This window comes from Chiloscyllium plagiosum, chromosome 3, assembly GCF_004010195.1.
Source record: "Chiloscyllium plagiosum isolate BGI_BamShark_2017 chromosome 3, ASM401019v2, whole genome shotgun sequence".
NCBI classification, from domain to species: Eukaryota; Metazoa; Chordata; class Chondrichthyes; order Orectolobiformes; family Hemiscylliidae; genus Chiloscyllium; species Chiloscyllium plagiosum.
Genome location: NC_057712.1, coordinates 56825669 through 56852075, shown reverse-complemented (window position 1 = coordinate 56852075; position 26407 = coordinate 56825669). Strand labels below are relative to the sequence as shown.

Below are 26407 nucleotides of genomic sequence, written 5' to 3'. Positions count from 1 at the left end.
AGTCAGGTCCTTGATAAGTATGTACCGGTCAAGCAGGGAAGAAGTTGTCAAACACGGGGGCAGTGGTTTACTAAGGAAGTAAAGGGCTTATGTTAGGATGAGATGTGAAGGCTCAGTTAGGGTGCTTGAGAGCTACAAGTTAGCCAGGTAAGACCTAAGGACAGAACGAAGGAGTGCCAGAAGGGGATATGAGAAATCATTGACGGATAGGATCAAGAAAAATTCTCGGGCTTTCTATAGCTATATCAGGAATAAAAGAATGCCTAGACTAAGATCAGGGACAATCAAGCAGAGTAGTGGGAAGTTGTGCGTGGAGTCAGGAGATATAGGAGGAGAAGCGTTAAATGAATAGTTTTGGTCAGTATTCACACTAGAAAAAGATAATGTGGTCGAGGAGAATACGGAGATACAGGTTACTAGACCAAATGGGATGGAGGTGCATAAGGAGGAAGTGTTAGCAATTCTGGAAAGTTTAAAAATAGATAACTCCCCTGGGCCATATGGGATTTATCCAAGGATTCTCTGGGAAGCCAGGAGATTGCAGAGCCTTTGGCTTTGATCTTTATGTCACCGTTGTCTATCGAAATAGTGCCAGAAGACTGGAAGATAGTAAATGTTGCTCCCTTGTTCAAGAAGGGGAGTAGAGTCAACCCTGGTAATTATAGACCTGAGAGTCTACTTTAATCCATTTATTCATTTCTAGATGATTGTATATCCTCTCTCTTATAACCCTTTCCAACATTTCACCCACAACTAGTGATAGTCAACACGGTTTTGTGAAGGGTAGGTCGTGCCTTACAAACCTTATTGAGTTTTTTTTTAAGATGACGACTAAACAGGTGGATGAGGGCAAAGCCATTGATGTGGAGTATATGAATTTCAGTAAGACATTTGATAAAGTTCCCCATTGTAGGCTACTGCACAAAATATGAAGATGTGGGATTGAGGGTGATTTTGCGGTTTGGATCAGAACTTGGCTAGCTGAAAGACAACAGAGGGTGGTGGTTGATGGAAAATATTCACCCTGGAGTTCAGTTACTAGTGGGATACTGCAAGGATCTGTTTTGGGTCCACTGCTGTTTGTCATTTTTATAATTGAGGATGAGGATGTAGAAGAATGGGTTAGTAAATTTACGGATTTCACCAAGATCAACACAGTGGATAGTGATGAATGATGTTGTTGGTTACAGAGAGACAAGAGATAAGCTGTACAGCTGGGCTGAGGGGTAGCAAATGGAGTTTAATGTGGAAAAGTGAGGTGATTCACTTTTGAAGGAGTAGTAGGAATGCAGACTACTGGGCAAATGGTAAGATTCTTGATAGCGTAGATGAGCAGAGAGATCTCTATGTCCAGGTATATAGATCCTTGATAGTTGCCAGTTTGATAGGGTTGTTAAGACGGCATAGAGTGTGTTAGCTTTTATTGGTAGATGGATTGAGTTTCAGAACCATGAGATCACGCTGCAGCTGTACAAACCTCTGACATGGCCACATTTGGAGTATTGCGTACAGTTCTGGTCACCACGTTACAGCTTTGGAAAGGGTTCAGAGGAGATTTATTGGAATGTTGCCTGGTATTGAGGAAAGATCTTACGAGCTTGAGGTTGTTTTTGTTAGAGAGAAGTTGAGAGGTGACTTAATTGAGACACAAGGTAATCAGAGGGAGAGACCGGTTGGACAGTGAGAGCCTTTTTCCTTGTATGGTGGCTAGCATGAGGGGACGTAGCTTCAAATGGAGGGGTGATAGACATAGAATAGATGTCAAAGGTAGTTTATTTAGTCAGTAGTAGGGGTGTGGAATGCACTGCCTGCAACAGTAGTAGACTCACCAACCTTAAGGGCACTTGAATGGTCATTGGATGTGCATATGGATGAGAATGGAATAGTGTAGGTTAGAAGGGCTTCAGATTGGTTCCACAGGTCGGTGCAGTATGGAGGGCCAAAGGGCCTGCACTGCGCTGTAATGCTCTATGTTCTATGAGGAAGAATTTGGGGGTGAGAATTTCCACCGATGGCATTGTCAGAAGAAATGCAGTTGCCTTATTCTTTAGTAGGAGTGTTCAGAATTAGGCGAAAAATTAACGTGTGTGAAGTGATAATGCCTTAAAATGCTCTTTTTGCTTATAATTTATGCTGCTGATATGTGACAAACACTTGCATTATGAAAACAGTCTACTGCCATTAATGTGTAGCAGATACAAAAGTTAACTTTTTTTTTTAAACAATGCACATGCTTTTGTCTTAGATGCCAGGATGAATTGGGAGAATATCCTACCGAAGCACAAAACTTACCAGTTTTAAAAATGACCAGGTGAAGGGAATCATCTCTGATATAAGAGACTGCTGCAATGTCATGGATTGGAAGTCGGAGGATAATATCTTCACCATCTCGCCACACCAATTTAACATTGTATGCAGACACACTAATCACAGCATCTTGTTCTGATGTTAGTGGTCCTGGAAGCTGATGTGCCCTCTGAAAATTAAGAAAACATTTGTAAATAAATACCCATACCAGGCAACATCCCAATAAATCTCCTCTGAACCCTTTCCAAAGCTGTAACGTGGTGACCAGAACTTTACGCAATACTCCAAATGTGGCCATGCCAGAGGTTTGTACAGCTGCAGCGTGATCTCATGGTTCTGAAACTCAATCCATGAAAACGACTAACTCGAACTAGTTAACCAAACTAGTTATGTGAGCAGCTAGCTGAAAATACTTTGCTCTCATAATTTCATCAGATAGGGAGTATAATTTTAGCTTTTCAGATTGCACACAGAAGGTGCTTAGTTTCAAATAAGGCCTAAATAATCATCAACATCATTGTAATAACTTGCCATTTCTCTAATACCTTAAAACAACAATGCCCTGAAGCATTTTACAGCCTAGGATGTTTCTTTGTTTAAAATATAGGCAATACCATAGTATAAGAGAACGCAGCGCCACATAGCAATACACCATTAAAGCAATGAGATCAAGTGACCAAGTAATCGGTTACTGTGATGCTAGGCAAGGAATGTGCAGTAACCTTCCCAAATAGAACAATTAAAGCATTACTCACCCTTGCATTATCTAACAAATGCAGTATCTCAGTTCGACTGGATGGATTCAGGTAACCAGGCACTGACGTGAGTTGCCCTAAATACTACAATAAAGAGAGGAAGCTAATCAAGCAATTAATAAATCCATGAAATTTGTTGAATGCAGGCAAATAAAGTACAAATTAGTGGAAGTACACAACAATATTGAATAATCTGTGATCTCTGCATATAAATCACTAAGTAACAATTTTAATAGAAGACTAAATAAGAGCTTACATTTGAAAGACATGAAACATGACAGATCTTAAATAATTTTAGTTAATTATACAGCAATTCCTCAAACTTGTGGTACAGAAGTGTGATGATTCTGCGCCTTTAACAAGGTTAGGTTGTCTATCGTTATTTTTTCAGAGTGTCATAAAGGTACAGGTTCCAGGAGGTTTAGGGTTGAAGGGTTTTAGGGTCAATTTGATTATAACTAACAGATACTGCCTCAGGCAAAATGCTTTCAAGTTTAAAAAATACTTGTACAATGAAAGGGAGTGGCCAGTTCTCCAAGTTCAGCTTTTCTCTGGTCTGGTTTGGTTTGAGCAGTCTGTGTGCTTTAGGTGGATAGTCAATCAATCAACTTTGAAGCTACTGGCCCAAGAAATAACTACATGGAAGAAGGGGTTCCATGCTGAATATCTCTGCCATCTCTCTCTCTCTCTTCCCTGTAAGACCCTGTGTTTGATTTTTACCTTTTGTGCCAAAGGGTGTTTATGGGGTCTCTTGCAAATATGTGGAACAGCATCAGTAAATTGGGATAATTTGTTTGGGTTTTGGATAGGTTAAGTTATTCGGTATTCTGTTCTTTTGTTTATGTTTCATTCGGTAATCTTGTAAATAAATTGTTTTGTTTAAAAAAAAAACTGGTTTGACCAGCTGCATCACTCCAGGAAATATCCGTTTTACACCTGCTTAAAACAATTCACAAAATTAGGGTCCGGGCTACTTTCTTGAAACACTGGTTTGACTTGGTCTATAACAGACTGGAGGAGGCTTTGCAGGACTTATTCTGTAGCTCCGATTTCGAATTAGAGTTTTTGGACTCAAAGGCAGCGAATGGTAGGGGTTAGTATCTTTTGTTCCAGGTGAATTCAGTTGGTTTAAACAGTGCTTGGGATAGTAATGGCTCTTTCAGTCACTAAAGAGGTTTCTAGGGGTGGAAGAAGTGATTTTTGAGGTTTTCGAAAAGGTGGTTAAGGCCAAGCTGCTGGAATTAGCAGATAAACGGAGGTCGGAGCTGCCTCCTTCTGAAAAGAAATGAGATATAATTACAATAGCTCAACATTTAAGATTGTTGGAAATGCCATCAGAATCTTTAGAGATGGCTGAAACTCAATTGAAAATGAAGCAACTGGAGTTAGAGGCAAAAGTCAAGAAAAAAGCAACAAAATGAAACGGTTTAAATTATTAAAAGGAAAGGAAAGAGAGAGAAGGAGGAGTTTGAACTTCAGAAATTGGCACTTAAACAGAAAAGTCAGCTTAAAAAGGACTAATATGAAGGCTGAAGATAAGCTTAGTGAGGAAGAGAGTCAGGATGAGTAAACCCATGGTAGCCAAAGGCCTGAAAAGAAACTATTTAAATATATTCAAGCTTTGCCTAAATTTGAGAAGAAGAATGTGGAAGCCTTTTTCATCTCATTTGAAAAGGTAGCTAAGCAAATGTGGTGGCCAATTTGTAAACAAAATTTGTAGGTAAAGCTAGTGAGGTAACTGAGGCATATGAGGTGGTGAAGAAAGCCATCTTAAGTGCATATAGGCTACAGACAATGTTTTAGGAATCTAAGGAGGGATTTTGGTCAAACCTACATTGAGTTTGAAAGGATCAAACCAAGTAATTTTGATAGGTGGATAAGGACATTAAAAATAGAGCAAACCTATGATGTTCTTAGATTATTATTTTGGAGGAATTCAAAAATTCACTTCCTGAAGTAGTGAGAACTCATGTGGAAGTGCAGAAAATTAAAATGGCAAGATTAGCAACTAAAATGGCTAATATTTATGAATTGGTCCATAAATCAAAGTTTGGCTTCTGCATCAATTTCAATCTGTGAGATATAGAAATTAGGGAAGAGAGAAATCCTCATGCAGAAAAGGAAAAGATGGATCTTAGGGAAAATCATAAGGATAACTTACCACAGGATAAAAAAAAAAGGAAACCCCTGAAGCAGAAAGAGAAGTTAAAAAACTCTGGTGTTTTCACTGCAATAAAATAGGCCACGTGAAATCAGTGTTGGTGGTTCAGGAAAAACACTAGGAAACAGGATAAGCCAGGGAATTTTGTTGGAGTGGTAACAGAAAGCACAGTGGAGGTTCGAAAGCTGCACCAACCTGGTTGGAGGTTGGTTGAGGAGGAAGTGCCAGATCTTCTTAAACCATATACCTGCAAAGGTAAAGTTTATTTGCATCGGCCAGGAGCAGCAGGCAAAGAGCTTACTATCTTGAAAGATACAGGATCCTCCCAATCTGTGATGTTGAAAGATGAGGAGAGATTACCTCTGAAGGACTATTGCCAGGATCCTCCCAATCTGTGATGTTGAAAGATGAGGAGAGACTACCTCTGAAGGACTATTGCCAGAAAAGTGCCAATAACAGGAATTTATGGTGAGACAAGAGCTCATTTATGTAGAATGAGGTCAGAGTGTCCAGTAAAAAGTGGAGGAATCGTGGTTGGAATACTGGACAAACTGTCAGTTCCAGGAATACAATTTGTCCTTGCTAACGATATAGCAGGGTCACAGGAGTGAACTGTAGTTGAAAGACTAGTGGAAGCTCAGGCAGCTGATCTATTTCAGGACACTTTCTGGGATCTTTTCCGACATGTTCAGTAACAAAGTCACTGAGTCACCATTTGAAATAGGAGAGATCAGAAAGTACAGATAATAAAGTTGAATTGTAATTAGCAGAGACCCTGTTTGATCAGATGGTTTGCACAAGCCAGCAGCAGATAGATGATAAAGCAGACATCTTTAGCTCAGATAAATCAACTGAGTTATAGCAGAAAGATGGAAATTTAAAGCAACTGTATTAAAAAAATACACAGAAAAAGAATCCAAATGTATCCCTAAATGCTATCTTTAAAAAAAAAAATCACATTCAGGCAGATGAGAAATGGGCAGAAGTTCTTAAAGTCGTATTGCCAGTGGATTTCGAAAGGTGGTGCTGCGAGTAGCGCACGAGCTGCTAGGGGTTACTTAGGGGTGAGAAAAACCCAAGCTAAAATACAAAAACATTTTTACTGGCCTGGATTGCATAAGGATGTAGTTGAATTTTGTTACTGGAAAACCACAGGTAGTAATAAAACCCACACCTTTATTACTTATTTGAGGAACCTTTTAATTGATTGCATCTGTTCTCTTCTATTTGTGTTTCATTTGGTGATCTTGTAAATAAATTGTTTTATTTAACACAGTGGTTTGACTAGCTGCTTACACTGCTTTAAACAACTGGCAAAGTTGGGTCGAGCTACTTTCTTGAAATGTTTTGAAGGCGTCTGGCCTGGTTCACAACAGAACTGATTCTGTTCTAGCCCTACTCCTCCACTAGTCATACATTTTAAATTTAACCAGGTTGATATGGTCAACTGTATAGGTTTAGATTATATATAGTTTACAAGAAACAATTCAGCCAGGATTGTTGTTTCCAAATAATGCTCCATAATGCTTCCTGGCTATGATGTCAAAGGCTTTTGTAAGGTCAAAAAGGTGGCCATGTCCAGGGTAGGTTCTTTGCATGATAGCTGCAGGAGAAATGCAGAGAAGTGAAAATGTCTATTGTACCCCTCTTTGGCCAAAGGCTGCGCTGCAATTCTGGGAGGCATTCCTCAGCCACAAGGAGATGGTTGAGGAGGATCTTGGCAACGTCTTTTCCAAATGGTTGACAACAGTGAGATTTCCCCTGTACTTCTCACAGTCAGACATGTTCTTTTTTTGAAAACGCTCATGACTATGGCATGAGCTCTCCCAGAATGCTATCCTCCTCCCAGAGAAGACAGACAAAGGCACGTAGCTGCAGTATGAACTCTTTACCTCCACACTTCAATGCCTCAGCAGGGCTACCATCTGATCCAGCAGCCTTGTTCTTCTTGAGCTGGCAGATGGACTTCTCTACTTAGTGTGTGGCTGGGATGTTGCTAAGCTTATGGTGTATCGCAGTCAAGGACTCTCAGATCGATGACAGAGCTCTGGTTGAGGTCTCCACAAAAGTTCTCCCTCTGCATAGCTTCTTTGTCTTTGATAAGAGTCACTCAGTCCTTGGCCAGCAGTGGGGTGGGGCCTTGGATGTTTGATCCATAGGTTGTTTTAGCAACACAGAAGAAATCCTGCACATCATGGTTGTCGGTCATTTGTTGGGCTTCCAGTGCTTTCTCCATCCAGCACCTGTTCTTTATGTCACAGGTTCACGGTTTTACACTCAAATGCCATTAGTTCTGGGATCTCCTGATCATTTTCGTCAAACTAGTCCTGGTGATTCCTGCTTAAGTGACTGACTGGTTTTGCAGACAATGATAGCAACCTTGAGGGCAGACCAGAGACAGTTGGAATCTTGCGACCCGAAGTCAGTGAGGACTGCTAGGTTTGTGGAGAGAAACCGGTTGAACAAGGTTCTCTTTTCTGGGTCTGAGGGGGCCTTAACATTGAGTTCTTGCAGCACCACTTCTGTTGTCTCTGCTGTGGCGTGGCTATATTTATGTTAATCCTGGCTCAGATGAGGTGATGGCTCATCCAGTCATCAGTTCCTGGCAATGCACAGGTGACTCTAACGTCTTTCTGATCCCTTGTTCTGATAATGGCAAAGTCAAGGTGGGGTCAGCATTTGGAGCTCGGGTTTTGCCACGTCTTTTTTTGTTTGTCAATGGCTGAACAGTGCTGTTGATGAGAACATTATGGTCAGGAGAAGGGCAGGACATCTACTTCCCTACTTTCTCTCCCAATTACATCATCCCAGAAATCTGCACTTTTGCTGACCTTGATGCTGAAGTCGCCGAGGATGATTAGTTCGCCCACTGCAAGGACCAGAGACAGACTGGTCAAGGCTGAGTAGAATTCCACCTTGCCCTCAGCTGCTGCCTTCAATGTTGGTGCATATGTACCAAATACCATGACAGACTGGTTCTGAGCAAGGATGAGTTGGAATGTCATGTGGCAGTCACTTATTCTGCAGAGGCTAAAGTTGGCCCACCAGTTTGTGATGGCGCAGTCAAGTCCATGAATGTGGCATTCTTCTTTGGCCTGGTCTTCCCAGAAAGACGACTGGTCACCACCTTCTCATCTATCCATTCCACCCTATCACCACCAATGCCCACCTGCATCTATCGCCTTCCCAGGTAACATTTCCCCAGCCCCACCCTATTTATCTCAGTCCCCTTCCCCCCAACACATTCCAAAATGTCGATTCTCCTGCTCCTAGGATGCTGCCTGACTTGTTGTGCTTTTCCAGTGCCACACTTTTCGACCTTGCTCTGAGGTGCTCTTCACCTGTCTGCTGAATTTCACTTGGGGTGGTGATATCAATATCGCAGTGCCCGAGTTCCCAGGCAATGATGGTGATGCAGTGTTCCAGCCCATCACTGACAGGACTGTCCATAAGGTTTCTGATGTTCCAGGCCCCGATCATCATCCTGAGGGTGTGGAGAAACCATTGCACATTGACTACCAGCGGCGAGTGGGGGGGGGGGGTCCAAGACAACTGAAACCAGGCATGACTGCTTGGCCTGAGGAAGAGTGCAGACAAATGGTTCAGTGAAGGGGAGCACGTCCTGCTGAGGCAGTGAGAGATCAGAGACGAGACTAGTAGGAGGAAGGAGAGAGGATAAAAAGGATAGCATGGCTGCTACCGTTGTGCTTAGTGTGCTGATCACTTCCACCGATCACAAAATTACTGAACTGGCAGGAATTTATATAAACACTGGGGCTGGGATTTTAGAAAATGGCTGGGCTGGGGAGTTATATCTGTAGGAACACTCTGCCAGAGACCTCTACCACAGCCTGCCTCGGCACAGACGTTACCAATAACTTCAGAAGTTAGCAACACCATGGAGTCACTGAATTTTATTAAAACTTCACAAATTCAACCAGTGGAGGAGTGGGATTTCTATTAAAAATTGTTACTTAATGTAAAACAAAGAGCATAAGTGAGTTGGGATGTGCCAACTCCATGCTTCACTGATTATGGCCTTGACAGCCAAGTCCAGACATACTCTTCCTAGTAAATCACTCAAAAGGTAGAAGACAGAGGTTGGTGGTGGAGGGTTGTTGAATCAGGTTGGAGACCTGTGACCAGTGGAGTGCCACAAGGATTGGTGCTGGGTCCACGACTTTTTATCATTTACACAAATGATGTGGATGTGACCATAAGAGGTATAGTTAGTAAAGTTTGCAGATGACACCAAAATCGGAGGTGTAGTGGACAGCGAAAATTACCTCAGATTACAACTGGACCTTGATCAGATGGGCTAATGGGCTGAGAAGTGACAGATGGAGTTCAATTCAGATAAATGCGAAATGCTGCATTTTGGGAAAGCAAATCAGAGCAGGACTTATACACTTAATGGTAAGGTCCAAGGAAGTGCTGCTGAACAAAGAGACCTTGGAGTGCAGGTTCATAGCTCCTTGAAAGTAGTGACAGATAGATAGGATAGTGAAGGCGGTGTTTGGTATGCTTTCCTTTATTGGTCAGAGTATGAGTATAGGAGTTGAGAGGTTGTGTTGAGGCTGTACAGGACATTGGTTAGACCACTGCTGGAATACTGCGTGCAATTCTGGCCTCCTTCCTGGCGGAAAGATGCTGTGAAATTTGAAAGGGTTCAGAAAAGATTTACAAGAATGTTGCCAGGGTTGGAGGATTTGAGCTATAGGGAGAGGCTGAACAGGCGGGGGCTGTTTTCCCTGGAGTGTCAGAGACTGAGGAGTGACCTCAGAGGTTTACAAAATCATGAGGGGCATGGATAGGGTAAATAGACAAAGTCTTTTCCCTGGGGTAAGGGAGTCCAGAACTAGAGGGCATAGGTTTAAGGTGAGAGGGAAAATATATAAAAGGGACAACTTTTTCACAGAGGGTGGTACGTGTATGGAATGAGCTGCCAGAGGAAGTGATGGAGGCTGGTACAATTGCAACATTTAAAAGGCATTTGGATGGGTATATGAATAGGAAGGGTTTGGAGGGATATGGGCCAGGTGCTGACAGGTGGGACTAGATTAGGTGGGGATATCTGGTTGGCATGGACAGGTTGGACCGAAGGGTCTGTTTCCATGTTGTACATTTCTATGGTTCTATGGCAAGGCACCTCTCATCTTGACTAAGAGGGGGTGGACCTAGATCGTTTGGGTGGTCAGCACTTCAGAAGCACAGGGTGACATAGGTGTAGCGCCAGTGCTAGTGTTTCACCCTGAGCCTGGTTACATGTAACGCATCTACCTGGGTACAAACTGCATGATACTCCTCAACCTTGGACGACTGAGCCAAAAAGTCACTGACACAGTAGTAAGACTGCTAACAAGGCGATGCGGTTTCAAATCAGATGGAGATTTCCTACTCACTGCAGCACAAAACCCCTCAACATTAGTTGAATGACTAAGAACAAGGGGGCATACTTAAAATGAAAAGCATGAGGTTTACAGTGGATTTGATGAAAAGCTTTTTCATTCAGTGTGGTGAAGGTTTGGAATAGACTGGGAGGATAGTCAAGGTGGGAAACCCTTCAACCTTTTTTAAAAGATACTTAAATGAATACTTAAAGTGTCATACATTTAAGGCTAGGGTCTAGCATGGGAATACAGGACTAGTGTGAGTAGCAATACATTCTTGGCAGTACAAAAAGACTCGTTGAGCCAAAAGACCTCTTCTATACTCTGTGAATCTATGAATTTAGGAGAAAGAGAAAAGTGGACAGAATTAATGGAATAGCTGATCTTTACTCATTTGGTGATTCCACATCTCAAATCTAAAAAGCTAAAAAGACAGTTTCAACAAACTCCAAACAGCAGAATACACAATAGGTTAATTTATGATTTTAATTCTCCCAGTGTCTGCGTGGGTTTCCTCAGAGTGCTCCGGTTTCCTTCCACAATCCAAAAATGTGCAGGTTAGGTAAATTGCCTGTAGTGTTAGGTGAAGGGGTAAATGTAGGGGAACGGGTCTGGGTGGGTTACGGGTCGGTGTGGACTTGTTGGGCTGAAGGGCCTGTTTCCACACTGGAAGTAGTCTAAAAGATCTAAAAAAAAAGCTTCAGAGAAGCTATTAGACTTTGAAACAGTTATGTTCATAGTCATATATGTTCCTTTTGTTCAGTTAAATTGTTTAATTGAATCTTGTAGTCAAAAATCAGGAGCTAAGTGGAAATGCAAGTTGTCACGTCATTAAAGATCAATTTCATGTCAAAAATGTGACAACACTAGGTTTCCACGGTCAGTGGAGTCAGACTATTTGTACTTATGAAGTGCTTTAACTGAAAATGCATGATTCTCAGCAGGTAAAACGCATCTTAAAAAAAAATAGCCTTCACCTCAGATACAGGTTAAGATCAGGGAAGACAAAGTGTACACTTCATCTCAGCACCATTATAAAAACATTCCATGGGATAAGAATGCTTGGTAGACAACAACTCCTTTTTGGGACAGATGCCACTAGTCATTTGCAGCAAGTACAGCATGGTGGCTGCAAATTTCAGTAGAGATAATCTCTGCCAGTTTGTCATCTCTCAGCTACTGAAAACTCCTAACAGACAGCCTGCGTGGTTTCCAATTAGATTCCCATCAGTTTTGGGCTTTCACAGCTCTTCTATCCACATTATAAGGTGCCTTCCTAATGTCAGCAGTACGCACATTTGTGTTAACCTGTTGCCACCTCTTAGTACAATCTTTCAAACAGTAGGGAATGGGCCATGCATCCATCTTGCTTCAAGTTCTACGTCACTACACTTTCGGCAGTACATTCACATGATCTGTAAAACTGATTAATTACTCAAATGAGTAACTGGAATGTTAAGTTGCAGAAAAGAATATTTAAATTGCTTATTGATAAGTGGCCACTTTGAGTTAACTGACTTGAAAACAATATGTCAATTAACATGCCTTTTAACCAGGTAGAAAAACATCCAAAACATTTGTCTCCAGAGCCTAAACTCAGGTACTCAAAGTCTTCAGGCTCCCTGACAGTTCTACCTTCCCATGTATATACATTGAACATTTTTAGACGAGCGTTTAAACGTCAACTCAAACGTCCTCTAAACATTGGATCCTGTTTTAAAATAGGCTCTTAACCCCCATGCCCCAACACTGCACAGAAGGGCCATGGTGTTTGGTCCAACACTCCTATATTGACATGCTTTGAGTTGTGCATGTTCAATTAGGCTGAATAAAAAGGAATATAGGTATATTGGTGCTGATTTTTTCCTTAATGCCCCATCACAGGTGTATCAATTTTTTTAAAAAAAGTGAAGCTTTTCTTTTGTTGCTCCCCATTTAATCAAGTTTAGTCATAAAACCACATTTTGGGCTCTCAAAATTTTAACTCTTAATCCATCTCACCTCAGTCCAGTAAATGCGACTGAGGCAGCTGCCTAATGAGGCCAGATCATCCTCAAATCTCGTTCAGAAAATAAAGTTGCACTTCAGGAGTTAGTTCAATTATTTAAATGTTAGTCTACCTCCATTGGACATTAGAATAATGAAATGCAAATAATCAATGGTAAAAATAAAAAACTTCCTTCAAGAGTTTAAAAAAAGGGCAATTAGTCTCCACGATGCCAGCAAATGAGGCACCACTTGAGTGATGACCAGAGTAAATGAGAATATGATATGACAATTTTCAAAATAAAACTCAATAATCCTTTAAAAAAAGGAAGGCAGACAGAAAAATGAAAAGACATTGCTTTCATTTTTCAAAAACGAATGTGCTCAGTAATTCAAAAAGAAAGAAAGTTAATAGATTGGTTGCAGACCCAGATAGACTATTTATATTATGGTTCCTCTTTCTCAGCCCCTCCCAAAAGAAAGTCCATTCATGCAACAGAGCGCAAAAACAGGATGTGCATTAACAATGGATGGCAATAATTTTAAAAGGCAACACATGCATCCAAAGGATCAAACATATAGTTGTATTATACAGGTTTCTAAGAAAACGGATAGTAAATTTTAAAAAGCTACAGCTTATAATGAGGGGGTAGTTTCAGAACTTCAGTTCTACCTTTACTTCCTTTTCAATATAATCATTCAACAGAATCTCTGGTTCAACTCTGTGATCTGGCAAGGCCAGGGTAACTGTATGCAACGGTCTTCGTTCTGTAACCTTTTCTTGTGCCTTCTTATCACGTCCCTTCTCTCCTTTCAGGAAAACACGCTTAAACGGTGACACGATTCCAGGCTACAAATGCAAGCACAGGAGTTTCAGTTTAACATTATTGCAAATCAGTTGTTAAAAACATTGCATAAAACTACATTAAGATTGCTTGAGGTTATTAAGGCTACCTGGCCTTAAATCAGAAATACAAATTTATTGTAGTATCACTGAGTATTGATAATTTTTAATTTGACAAAATAAAAAGCCATTGCAAATGCAGTTAAGATATAAGCAGACTCTATTCCCAAATTCCAAAATGTAATTCTGCTTTTTGTAAAGTGTTAGCATTTGAATATCTTTTATTAGGTTTTGATTTCTGCTTTTGAATCTAGAGCATTACATTTTTCTGATAATTATATTTGCTTCCAAATTATTCCTTTTAAAGTCTGCAAAGAATTATCAGCATTGTATGACCTGAATCATGATGGCAAGTTATGAACTGGAATATAGTTCATGCTAAAATGTCACAGCGCTATTTGGACTGGGAGCAGTCTGCAGCAGAGAATGGAGCTTTTAAAAAAAAAGATAGATCTAGATTTTGATCAGGAAGGTTGGTCAGGCAAATGCTTCAGCTAGACGTAACCGCCAAGAAAATGGACATTAATGTAAAACTGAGCTCAGAGATGCCAAGATGTTCTGAGAAGAACGATTGAGTCATTAGTTAAAGAGTGACAGGAACCACACTGGGAATGAGAATCGGGGAGATGGGGTCCTCCTGGTGATGTCACTAGGCTAGATATTCTGAAGGTCCAGGCTAGATTTTATTTCTTCATAGGATGGGGGTGTTAGCATCACTTGATAGGTCAGCATTTAATGCCCATCCCACACTGCCATGCAGCAAGCAATAGTGAGCTGACTTCTTGAATGACTTCCACCTTTGGCTTGTAGGGACACAATACAGGTTAAAAGGTGGAGTTCCAGGATTTTCATTTAGTAAATAGTGAATAAATGGCAATAAGCAAAAGCTTGGGAGGTACCTTGCAGGTAGTGGTATTCCTATGCATCTACCACCTTCAAGGCAAAAGTGGCAGAGGTCAAGTGTTTGGAATTTGCTGTCACAGGAGCCTTAGTAAATTACTGCAGTGCATCTTCTACATGGCACACACAGCTGCAGGGCAGTGAACATTGAAGATGGTACATGGCTGGTGTTGAACTTTACTGTTGGAGCTACACTCACCCAGGCAAGCAGAAGTATTGCACTCACTCCACTTGTGATTTGTACAGCACGTGCAAACTTTGGCAAGTTAGGTGATGAGTTACTAAAGAATTCCTAGCTTCTGACTTGTTCTTATATCGGAACCAACTTTTACAGTGGTTATAATGAGTCAGTTCCATTCTCATCTGATCTTAAGAAACAGCGCAATAGCCGTGCCATTGCCTCAGCGCCGGAATCACGTTCTAACCAATACAGGAAAGGAAAGTTCACGTTCTACAAAGAATGGTCTAAATTCTTCAATCACATGAAACCCAATTCATGTTGAAAAAACATGTGTTATAGCAGAACATGACAAACATTTTTATTAAGGCTAGAGTTGCTTGGGTGAAGTTTGGTGATCATGAATGTGTAACTTCACAAAACATGCAGATTACAATATACCAAACATTCGGGAACGAAAAAAGGCCTCAACTTAGAGCAATTAATAGTCACCTGGAATGATGCAGAGAGTCACCCACAGCTACAAAGTGCATCCCTCAACTTCTTTGAGGCTTCAACTTGATTTTCAAACTAAAACAAAAAGGTTCGCACCTGAAATTGGCAGACTCCTCCGTCCTCCAAAATCAAGCTACATGACCATCTGAATACTCCCTCTGCCCACTTGCCTGCATGGTTAGATATTTTCTAAAATCAAGCTATTCAGAGATGTTAGACATCTCTGCAGCAGGTAGGATGTGAATCCAGGCCTTACAGCCTGATACTGCGCTGCCATAAAGGGCCTCATATATGGATGCTTAAGTGATGCTTCATTAGTGATAGGCTGAAACTCCTGCATTGCTAGGAAAAGGGAAAAAAAAACATTTAGCCTGAGCCATACATGTTGAGATCATGTTTCATTTGAAAATGATCCAGGCTGCCAGTTCAGTCTTCAGGGAATGCTATGCTGATGTGCTCTCTTTTCAAAGGGCATTAAAATCAAACACCCACAAAACTCCGAGGTGAAGATAGATTTCTGAAAAAACAGTAATTAAATTATTCCACTGACCTAAAGAACGTTTATCCTGCAAATCAACATCATACAAATCTGATGTGGTCATTATCATGTTCTGTTTATAGTACTTGCTAGTGCACAAATTGACTAATGCACTTCTTGCATAACAGTGAGTACACCTCAAAATATTTCATTGGCTGCAAAGTGTTTTGACATCCTGTGGTCATGAAATGCACGATGTAAAAACACAATCATGGTTTCCTGCTCCTTTGGCTCTCAAAGCTATCCAAATGTCAGGTAGGACTGTTCAACTGAATGTCAGACATACATTGAAAACATGTAAAAATACAAATTTAATTTCAGACAACATCCCCATGAAACTATCATCCAATTATATAAAGGAATTGTGAACATCAACCCAGTGTGCAGACTACCATTTAATAATAGATTGCCAACATGGATCAGATAAATCAATTACTTTTTAAGCCTTTATTTGAATCAGAATTTGCTAACTTTCTGAACTTTCCCAAATCATTGCATTATTCAATCTTGGGATAGTGCAAACACGAGCAACATAAAACCAAAACAATGGTTACAATACAATTACTTGTCTTGAGCTTTCATTTTCAATTTTTGCCACTTCCGAGTGCACACATATCAAAATATGATCAATGTAAACAGCAAGAAAATAATGGTTCCTAAATCAGAAACATTAGACTCTACAAGCAAATAATCATGAAGCTGACTCCATAGATACTCAGGTGTAACTGCTACAAAACTTGCTCAGTAACAGGGAATGCCCAGATGGCCAAAAACCCATCTTCCGTTCCAAAGCTTTTTCCCTCAATTCTTAAATCACCAGCACTCCAAGGAGAGAAAAAAGGCAACACACCCCAGGGCTGTCTTCGAAGCAAGGCAAAATTGACATTGAATGACGAGGAGATAACTTGCCCATCAAACTGTATTACGTTTTGAGCTGTAACATCTTAAATAAATGCATTGGATAAAAGTTCAAGTAGCAGCAGCTCAGGATGCCTTGTCCCAAAAATGTATACAAGATAAACCTGTTCAGATAGGAGATGACCCACTTGGAGACCGATCCTCAAATAAGACAACTGATTTACCATCACTATTATGAACAAATTGAGAACTTTTACCATAAAATCAATTTGAAACTACGGATAAGGAGTACAAACTGAACTGTTTATCAATGAGGCGGCTTAAATTTATGCATGTGAAGCATTACAAATGCAAACCATCAAATATGTATTGAAAAGTGAACTTTGCAAACTGCAGATCAAGAATCAGACTATCTTAAAAGTTGTAACAGCAGCATAGAACAGGAAATACTGTCACCACAGCTTCCTTCTGTAACTAGCTTTTATGGTGCTCACAATATGTTCTTTACATGTAAACATTAAACTCAGATAACCCTGTGTGCCAAATGGGCACTGGATAAATCCAAGATATTAATATAAACTTGCACTGCAACAGATTCATCTTTTAAAAAAGGTCTGAAGTCACTGTTACAATTGAAAATATGAAATTGATGTATAAATACTGTCAAATCTACTTAATACTGAACTTCAAATTGGATTTCAGTGAATCCATGAGTTTTAACACTTTCCTTGGCATCAAGTAAAAGGAGGTACCAACTTCAGGCTGGCCTCAAATCTGGTGTAGCTCATGACTATAATTAATAGTCTATGAGATCATGTGGCTTTCTTGATGACCTGAGGCAAATCCTGACCAGATCAGCAGTTCACCACAACTGTTAGAAAAAAATTACAAATTGAATTAACAAAGTTGGCCAAACATCCAAAAGCATAAAATTCCAGTTTTGCACAGAGTTAAAATTGTTGCCCACCCATTTAAAAAGAACTTTCTCCTGCTGCTTTCAATATCAGATGGGGCAAAGTCACTATGCAAAAGCACATAATTTGGGACATGATAGATTAAAATTTAGCTGAATCATGACAACCACCAGATTCCAGCAAACTTACTAACATAAAGCTGGCCATTCCATCCAATAGCTGCCAGCCAGAAAAATCTAAAACTAAATTCACTATCAGAATACTTCCCAATAATACTGCAATTTCCCATGCTTCTAACATTCTAAGTATTCCCTTGGATAATTTTTTTTTTAAACCTCAGGTCTTCGTTGCAGCAAAACTTTCCAAGATAACTGTGCTATCACTGGCAGGTGCTTTGAACCCATACCCATCTTAGTTTTTCTAAACTGTCATCTCAAGTCTTAGCTGCATTTATTTGTACCTACATTTACAGCATGGAAACAGACCGGTCAGTCCAACACGTCCATGCCGACCGGTTATTTTAACCTTATCTCACCCCATTTGCCACGGAGGATGGGAAAAAAAGAATTGTGGCTGTAAAAACTGCTCCTTTGAGGTATTTTAGATGGTGGAGGTGATTTCCTCAAATTCCAGGAGTAGCATTACGATTTTACATGTTGTTGCATTGTTTTGGAACTTTTGGTGGGAGGGGAAAGAACAATGTCAAAACAACAACACTTTAAAAATGGTGAAAGACAGACAAAAGACACCAAAGCACATGGTCAGGAGGGGCAGAAAGAAACCTACATTGCTAACTGACACAGCAGTGAATTTGCAGTTACTGTCTTTGCTGTTTGAGTTCATGTAGTACTGGACATCGGGGTGCATCTAGGAAAAACAAACAAACAGTATAATTCATAGCTGACCTTGGAGGTACCTGTGTGGGTGAGCTCACAGGACAGGAACAGATAACTACATAGTTTTTAATTTACCTTGCTAGAAGTCGAAATAGTGAATAGAGTGGGTTCTTTCTTGATTATGGTTTTATTTAAATGTGTCTCAGTTAAAATTTTAAAAATATTAATCACAAGTTCTAAGTTAGCCTGGCACACGTTTTTAAGAGCAAAAAAGACAGTGCTATTTTCTGGGTCTGTAGATTGTGAAGCAGCAAAAATGGCCCTTAGTAGAGATTATGTTCTTCTTGTCGGATGTGGGAGTTCAGGGAGAGCTTCCATGTTACTGATGATTATGTCTGCAGGAAGTGACTTTGGTTGCGAATCCTATCAAATCACATGCATCGACTGGAGTGACAGAGGCAATGAAGAACCTACAAAAACTTATGGGTGCGACGGATGGCAGTTATAGGAAGGGAGAAAAGCCGCAGATACACATAGATGGGTTAACTTCAGGAAAAAGGTAGGAGGGGTAGGCAGGAGTCCTCAGTGGCTATCGCCATTTCAAACAAGTCTGCTGTTTTGGAAAATTTATGGTGTCATGGACTCTCAGGGGAACGCAGCACAAACTGCCAAGTTTCTGCTTTCACGACAAGCTCTAATGCAATGAGGGGTACGCCAGATTCCAAGAGATCGATTGTGATAGGAGACTCTCGTCAAAGGCACAGACAGACGTTCGTGGCCAGCAGTGAGAAATCAGAATGGTGCATTGCCTCCCTGGTGTCAAGATCAAGAATGGCTCAGAGAGGGTGCAGAATGTTCTCAAAAGGGGAAGGTGACCAGCAGGAGGTCATTGTACACACTGGAACTAACAGCATAGAAAGTGAAAAGGTCAAAATTCAGTGGAAAGAATACAGAAAGTTAGACAGGAATTTAAAAAAGGTCCTCCAGGGCAGTAATATATGGATTACTCCCAGTGCCATAAGCTAGTAAGGGTAAGAATAGGAGGATAGAGCAGATGAACGTATGGCTGAGGAGCTGGTATATGGGAGGAGGATTCACAATTTTGGATCATTGGACTCTCTTTTGGGGTAGAAGTGACCTGTACAAGGAGGATGGATTGTACTTGAATTGGAAGGGGACTAATATACTGGCAGGGAGATTTGCTAGAGCTGCTTGGGAGGATTTAAATTACTAAGATGTGGAGTGGGACACAGGGAAATAGGGAGGAAAGAGTCTCAGATTGATCTCTTTCACCCATCATATTGAATAAAAATATGAACAAGGAGCTAAATTGGGCTCAAAACTAAAATGTGGACAGAAACATGTACAGAGGAACCTCGATTATCCAAATGACACAGGCAGGGTTAACAGGTTTCCTGAAGAAGGGCTTATGCCCGAAACGTCGATTCTCCTGTTCCCTGGATGCTGCCTGACCTGCTGCGCTTTTCCAGCAACACATTTCCAGCTCTGATCTCCAGCATCTGCAGACCTCACTTTCTCCTCAAGGGTTAACAGAATGCCAAATAACAATTTAGCCAAGCATCAGGACCTTGCGATCTTGTCCAGATAATCCAAAATTTAGATAATCGAAGTTCCTCTGTTTTAAGTTTGATTGTTTTTTTCTTTGTTGTGGGATTAACAAAGAAAGGACTTAGTTTTATTTGATTAGAATGTGATAGTAGTGCCTGGAAGTGTTTGGTTTAAAATCAGGCATCAGCCCAAAATGTTAAAATAATGTCTGTCACTATAAATGCTACCTGTACCAAGTGTTGAGACTTTTCAGTTTCTACTTCAGGTTTTGAGCATCTCTATTTGCTTTTATATAGAAATTTGTTACACTGCTTTATGTCTACTTTGTCAATTCCCTTTATCTTGTATACCTCGAATTGACCTCCCTCACTTCTTTAAACTTGTGTGTTTTAGGTCAAAACAGCTAACCTCGATTCACAAGACAAATTCCTCACTTTAGATCAATCTAGTACATCACCTCAAACTGTCTCTAACTTAAGTCCCTCAAAGGACCAAAACTGTATACAACACTTCAGGTGACACATGCAGTCACAGCAACACTTCCCTACTTTTATACTCTATTCCTTTAGCAAAGATGCCAAAATTTCATTTGCCTTCTTTATTACGTGCTGTACTGCATATTAATGTTCTGTGATTCATACACAAGGACACCTAGATCCCCCTGTACTGAAGCATTCTCAAGTGTCACTTCATTTAATATCCTTTCCATCCTTCCAATTAAATTAGATAACCTCTCTGTTATTCATGTTCAATTCCATCTGCCAAATTCTGGGCCTTTCACCTCACCTATTCATTTATATATATATAGAAATTTTAAAAATGTCTGTGTTGCAATTTATTTTCCCACCTATTTTCATGTCATCGACAATTTTGGCTATATCTTCTGCTGCTGCATCCAAGTCATTAACATGAATCAGAAGTAGTTGGGTCCCTGAGGGCAGAACATTGTGGTACCCTATTAGTTATATTTAGCCCACCACAAAAGAATCGCCCATTTATCGCACATCTGCTTTCTGTTAGTTAGACAATCCTGACACGATGCAATGATTAGTGATTTTATATACAGTACAACCTCGATTATCCGAACAAGGTCTCAAGGTCCCGTAAAAACAGCATTGGGCAACTCAACATTCAGTTATCAGTTAAACGGCATTGTGGCATGCATTGCCACATAACATAGGCACGCTCAGATAACCAGCATTCAAATTACCGCTTGTTTATGATCAGATCAGTTATCCAAACAAAATATTCCCTGCCGTGCAGATAACCGAGGTTGTGTTGTAAATGATTTGGATGTGAATATAGGAGGAAGTATTAGTAAGTTTGCAGATGACATCATAATTGGTGGCACAGTGGACAGAGAAGGAGATCTCTAGAGTACAACATCATTATCAAAATAAAAGCATGGCAGTACCATGTTTACCTGAAACAAGCAGATGCTGTTCAGAGCATTCTGGTAAGGGAAATTAATATAATCAAAAAAAGGTGCTCAGAAGCAAAAACAACATAAGGTTTCTTTTTTTTAAAATAAAAAGAGACTGCCACCTGTCATTTTGCTGTGCCAAGACATTTCAGTACACTTACAGACAGAAAGTCATGAAAAATATCAATTAGGACATGTACTCAATTCTTAAGATGTCTATCATTGGCAAGGACAGGACAGGCTTACTTGTATAGATTCCCCTTCCTTGGAGCATCATTTCTCCTAAATACAAATTAGTAAGGTCAGAGGAAGGAAGGATAGCATTATGAAGATGCATTAACCTTGTGGACGACAGCCTATACGAACAAAACATTTCCTTTCCAGGAAAGAAATGAGTAAATGGATTAGAACTAGCTAAAATAACCCAATTTTAGGCAAAATTTCAAATATAGTTTTAGTCTATGCAAGCACAAATTACAATAAAGCAGTTTATATTTTGTGAATATTAAAATGATGGCACCCCTCTAATAAATAGCTGTCAGCCAACTGCTAAGCTAGCAATACACAATTCAAGATATATTGCAAAATATTTTCTTGTAGAATTTATTGACATCTTTACATCCAGTGTGAAATAAAAAAACCCTACCAACCTCAAAAAATACAAAACATGATTGCAAAGGAAAAAGATCTTTAGATAAGGATGTTGCTCAGTGGCAGAATTACATGAAATATATAGCCAAGAATGGCCCTTTAAGTCCTCGAGAAGGTATCAGACCTTTTAATGCCATGCTTACTTCTGAACTGGATGACCCCAGAAGCATATCTGAAGGTTATACAAATTGAGTGAAAAGGACAATGTTTAAACCCAACAGAAATAAAGCTTGAATTTATACTGATAGGATAATTTGACACCAGCATAAGTTTTAAACTCTCTGCTGCAATGCTTTCCCAGAATAGTAGCATTCAAATGAACTGATCCTCAAAAGTTACAGCAACTCTCAAGTATTACACTGAATTCAAATGTTAATTGTCTGTCACGAAGAACACTACAGCTTCCACATTGGGACACTACAACCACAAGGTCTCAACAGTGAATTCATTGGTTTCCAAATCTCCCCATCCCAAATCCAGCCCTCCAACTCTGCACTGCTCTCTTGACCTGACCTATCTGTCCACATTCCTTCTCAGAGACCTATTACAATCACCTCATACCTGTGTTCACCTATCACCAACCCACCTACCTCTCTACCACTTCTGCCGCAACACCCATCTCTCGTTTCTTAGTCCCCTTCCCCAGTCTCGATGGAGGGTCCTGCCTCAAACAGGAACTCTCCAGATCCTCAGATGCTGCCCGACCTGCTTGTTTTTTCCAACACCACACTATCTACTCTGACTCTTCAGCATCTGCAGTCCTCTATCTCCTGCCCACAGATATAGCGTCGGACTTGCTGTGTTTTTTTTCAAAATTGGTTTATTATTTAGCCCATTCTTTTCAGCCAAAAAAGTTTGTTTCTCCTCCTCCCAACTTGGATTTCAAGCAGTGTTTTGTTCCCAACAATGACATAAGTTTAGATAGATGTAAAACTCAGCATGGTTAAGAGATAATGGTCATTTGGTCAGAGATTGGGATCGATACAACCTTACTTCATCTCCCTATTAAAATATATCCTATTCCCTTTTTCATGTATTTGTCTACTCCTATTTGACTAGATTCAAGTAACCATCTCAAATACTCCATTTGCACAGAATGTCACATTCTCACCACTCAAGGTCAATGATCTTCCCAAATATATCTTATTGGATTTAATGACAGATCCACTACAGCCAAACAGATACATACCCTCAGTGGGAACATAATTGGGTTATCCTAGCCTTGAGAGCAAGATAACCTAGTTTAGTCTTTCCGGATAGAACTGTTACACAGTTACAGTTGGAAGGCTAGGGCATGCATAAGACCAAAAAAAAACAAACGAAAGGAAGAATTAAGCACTTTGTGTACATTTACCAAGTGTTTGAATGGTATTGCATTAAATTAAACTTTGCAATGGAACAAAGAATTGTTGAAATGCCAAATATCAAAAAGCCAAAATGAGATAAACCAAAACTACAGGTTGTTGCATAACACAAATGATCAACTGGGGACACTTTCTAAAGCACAAACTATTAAAACATTTAACATGAATTTGCTGTAATGCAATTACATTAGAAACAGTGCTTAGTGTTGGCAAAGCGTTATTTTTCTACAACATGGGGTTGCACAAGAACACAACCAACTATTGTGTTATAAAAAAACTACCTGTATATCATATATACACGCACATGTATAGGTCAACGTATAAGCCTATCCCTAATTTTTGGCTGAAAAATCTTGTATTTTCCATATATCTCATGTATAAGTTGACTCTAGCTCTTCACAGTTACAGATCAACATTTGAGTCAGTGTGCCTGCCCACTGCGCTCCACTCTGGCTTTCCAGTCTGCAGGCTGCACTGCTCTGTTCCAGGTCTCCCAGTTCGCTAGCCATCACATTCCACACCACATTTGCAGAATTACTGTCACCTGAGAGTTTGTTTTCCACAGTTTCAATAACCCACGGTTTACTGTGGCCTGAACATATTTCAGGGAACATTCCAGAACCAGGGAACCGGGGGGGGGGGGTGCTGCCATATGGATTACCATATGGATACTACTCTAAAGGTGAAATGCAAATGACAATCAAGACTTGAGTACAAACTGTTTTCTTCATGTATCCTTTACTCAACCACTGTAGATATTGACTTGTCAGTATAGAAGTATTATAATGGTTTTAGCACTGTACATGGATGATCCCTGGAATGGTAGCTCTAACATATGAACGGCTGAGGTTCCTGGGATTGTATTCATTGGAGTTTAGAAAATTAAGGGGAGATTAAGGGGAGAAACGTACAAGATAATACATGGCTTGGAGAGGGTGGACGCTAGGAAATTGTTTCCGTTAGGCGAGGAGATTAGGACCTGTGGACACAGCCTTAGAATTAGAAGGGGGTAAATTCAGAACAGAAATGCGGAGACATTTCTTCAGCCAGAGAGTGGTGGGCCTGTGGAATTCATTGCCACAGAGTGCAGAGGAGGCTGGGACGCTAAATGTCTTCAAGGCAGAGATTGATAAATTCTTGATGTCACAAGGAATTAAGGGCTACGGGGAGAATGCGGGTAAGTGGAGTTGAAATGCCCATCAGCTATGATTGAATGGCGGAGTGGACTCGATGGGCCGAATGGCCTTACTTCCGCTCCTATATCTTATGGTCTTATGCTGGGGCGATTTTACTTTGTTTAACTTTGCTAATACCCAAGAAAAACAAACAATACAAAACATACAAGAGATTTGAGAGCAGCATACCATCATATGACTGATGTAATTACATGTCTTTCCACTGAATAATATCCGCGTCAACTAGCAAAACAATTCCTTGTATTACTTTACATCTCAAGTTAGTTCTAAAAATTCAATAGGATATAAATTATGCCACTCAGAGCAGCTTTAGATATGCTTCTGTGGTAGGTCTTGGAATGTACCCCTGTGGGTACTAGGGTACTACTGTACCATTCTACCATAGCAGGCAGAATAGAGACAGTTATTCGTGGATAAATGTTCAATAATGGCCAAAATTCTTTTTCCTTCTGTTGTTTATGATTTTATACAGAGATCTGGCTCTTGTTTGTCCATTTTTTGGACTCATATCAAGCATGAATTTAATTCCCTCAAAAACAATACCTTGTATTAGTCAACTCCCTAATTTCAGCTTTAAAAAAAGTCTTCAAAATTCAACCTATACACAAGTATATATGGTAGTTAAAATTTAGGGAAATAAAAAGGACTTTCACAGCTGTCCCACTTTTTTTTTGTTTTATTTCACAAACTTTAAAAAGCTTTCTTAAAACATGGACTATTATATAATAGACTTTGACAAATTTACAAAATTCCTACCTTAGTCAATTATTCATACACATCAAAACAAATTGAGCAAAGTCAACTGTTTTTATAAAACAAATGTAATGCAGCGCTGTGCAGTTCATGAATTCAAAACAAAAAGGATGATGTAATTGAGTTGTGGATAGTATTTAGAAATTTCACATTTAAAACGGAATGGGAGGCAGTCAAGTTACATTTGTCTTGGCAACAGCAACAAGTTTGTATTTTCCTTGGCTCTATTGCTCTCCCAGCAAAATGTTGCATTTTCAGTTGTACCTAAGAATGAGCAGGTTCCAAACTGGCTGATGTTCAATGACTATTGGAAATTCCAGTGGAGAAACTGTATGAGAAGCCAGACTTTAAAGCTTAGTTTTGTCATTCAGCTAAGGATGGTTTAAAGACAGTCTCATTAAAGTTTAACATGCATGCCTTAAGAGTATTTGAGGATGGTGTTGACATTCAACAGGAATCAGTTGAAATGTTTCCTCCCCCTCCTGATAGTTCAAGTGCTGGCAATGTTAATAGTCAGACTGAAGCCTCCACCGTATTACACTTTTGAAAGGTTTGAACCATGATAATTCCATAATTTTCTCAAGAATGATTTCACTTGCTCAGTGAGAGCAGGTTGGATAGCTAGATTGTTCAACATTTCCAAATAATACATGTGGCGATCAAATTTCTAGAAATAAGTCTAGATAAACCTAGCACAATTTAAAAATGTTTCATTCAGTATACACCAAAGGTTTCAAAATTAAAATGTAAAATTGCACATTTTCATATGCTATTATAAATAGTTCATTATAGAGAGAATAGATCATTCATAACCAACTAAGCAAACCCATATATTTATATTTGAAGTAAATCAATGTTAATATATTACAAACAGATGTTCAATAGCATTTTTTCCAAACTTAAAGCATTTTGGAGTTTTATGGGTCAACACTTCCAAAAAAATGGGTAGTTAATGATGTGGCTTTGTGGTTCGGAAAGTGACTTTCATATTTACCTACAAATCAGGGACTTGACATCTAACATTTTTTTTTGAAGTGAAGTGTTTTGGAAAGTAATAGTTATGAAAAACAGCATATCCGTGAAAGATGAAGTAACTGCACACAAAGAACCTTAACACCAGGTGTTATTTCAATATTTCTACTACACAATTACTAACGTTGCAACTAAATCCAGATTGTGTTGTGGTTACATTTCTAACAAAAAAAATCAGTACAACAAATACTCACTAT

At 39.8% G+C, this 26407-nt stretch overlaps 1 protein-coding gene across 8 annotated transcripts in view; it reads right to left on the bottom strand.

Moving 5' to 3' along the window:
- Positions 1-26407, bottom strand: part of ccm2 (CCM2 scaffold protein) — a 147773-nt gene that overhangs the window by 84312 nt on the left and 37054 nt on the right. For 5 of the 8 annotated variants that reach the window (XM_043682476.1, XM_043682478.1, XM_043682487.1 and 2 more), the window contains exons 2-5: positions 18173-18253; positions 13273-13449; positions 3063-3146; positions 2293-2476 (exon numbers count right to left, since the gene is read on the bottom strand). In XM_043682476.1, the coding sequence (XP_043538411.1) occupies positions 2293-2476; positions 3063-3146; positions 13273-13449; positions 18173-18253 (526 nt within the window). The remainder of the gene's footprint in view (positions 1-2292; positions 2477-3062; positions 3147-13272; positions 13450-18172; positions 18254-26407) is intronic. The other 3 variants (XM_043682484.1, XM_043682488.1, XM_043682486.1) reach the window with 1 other exon arrangement.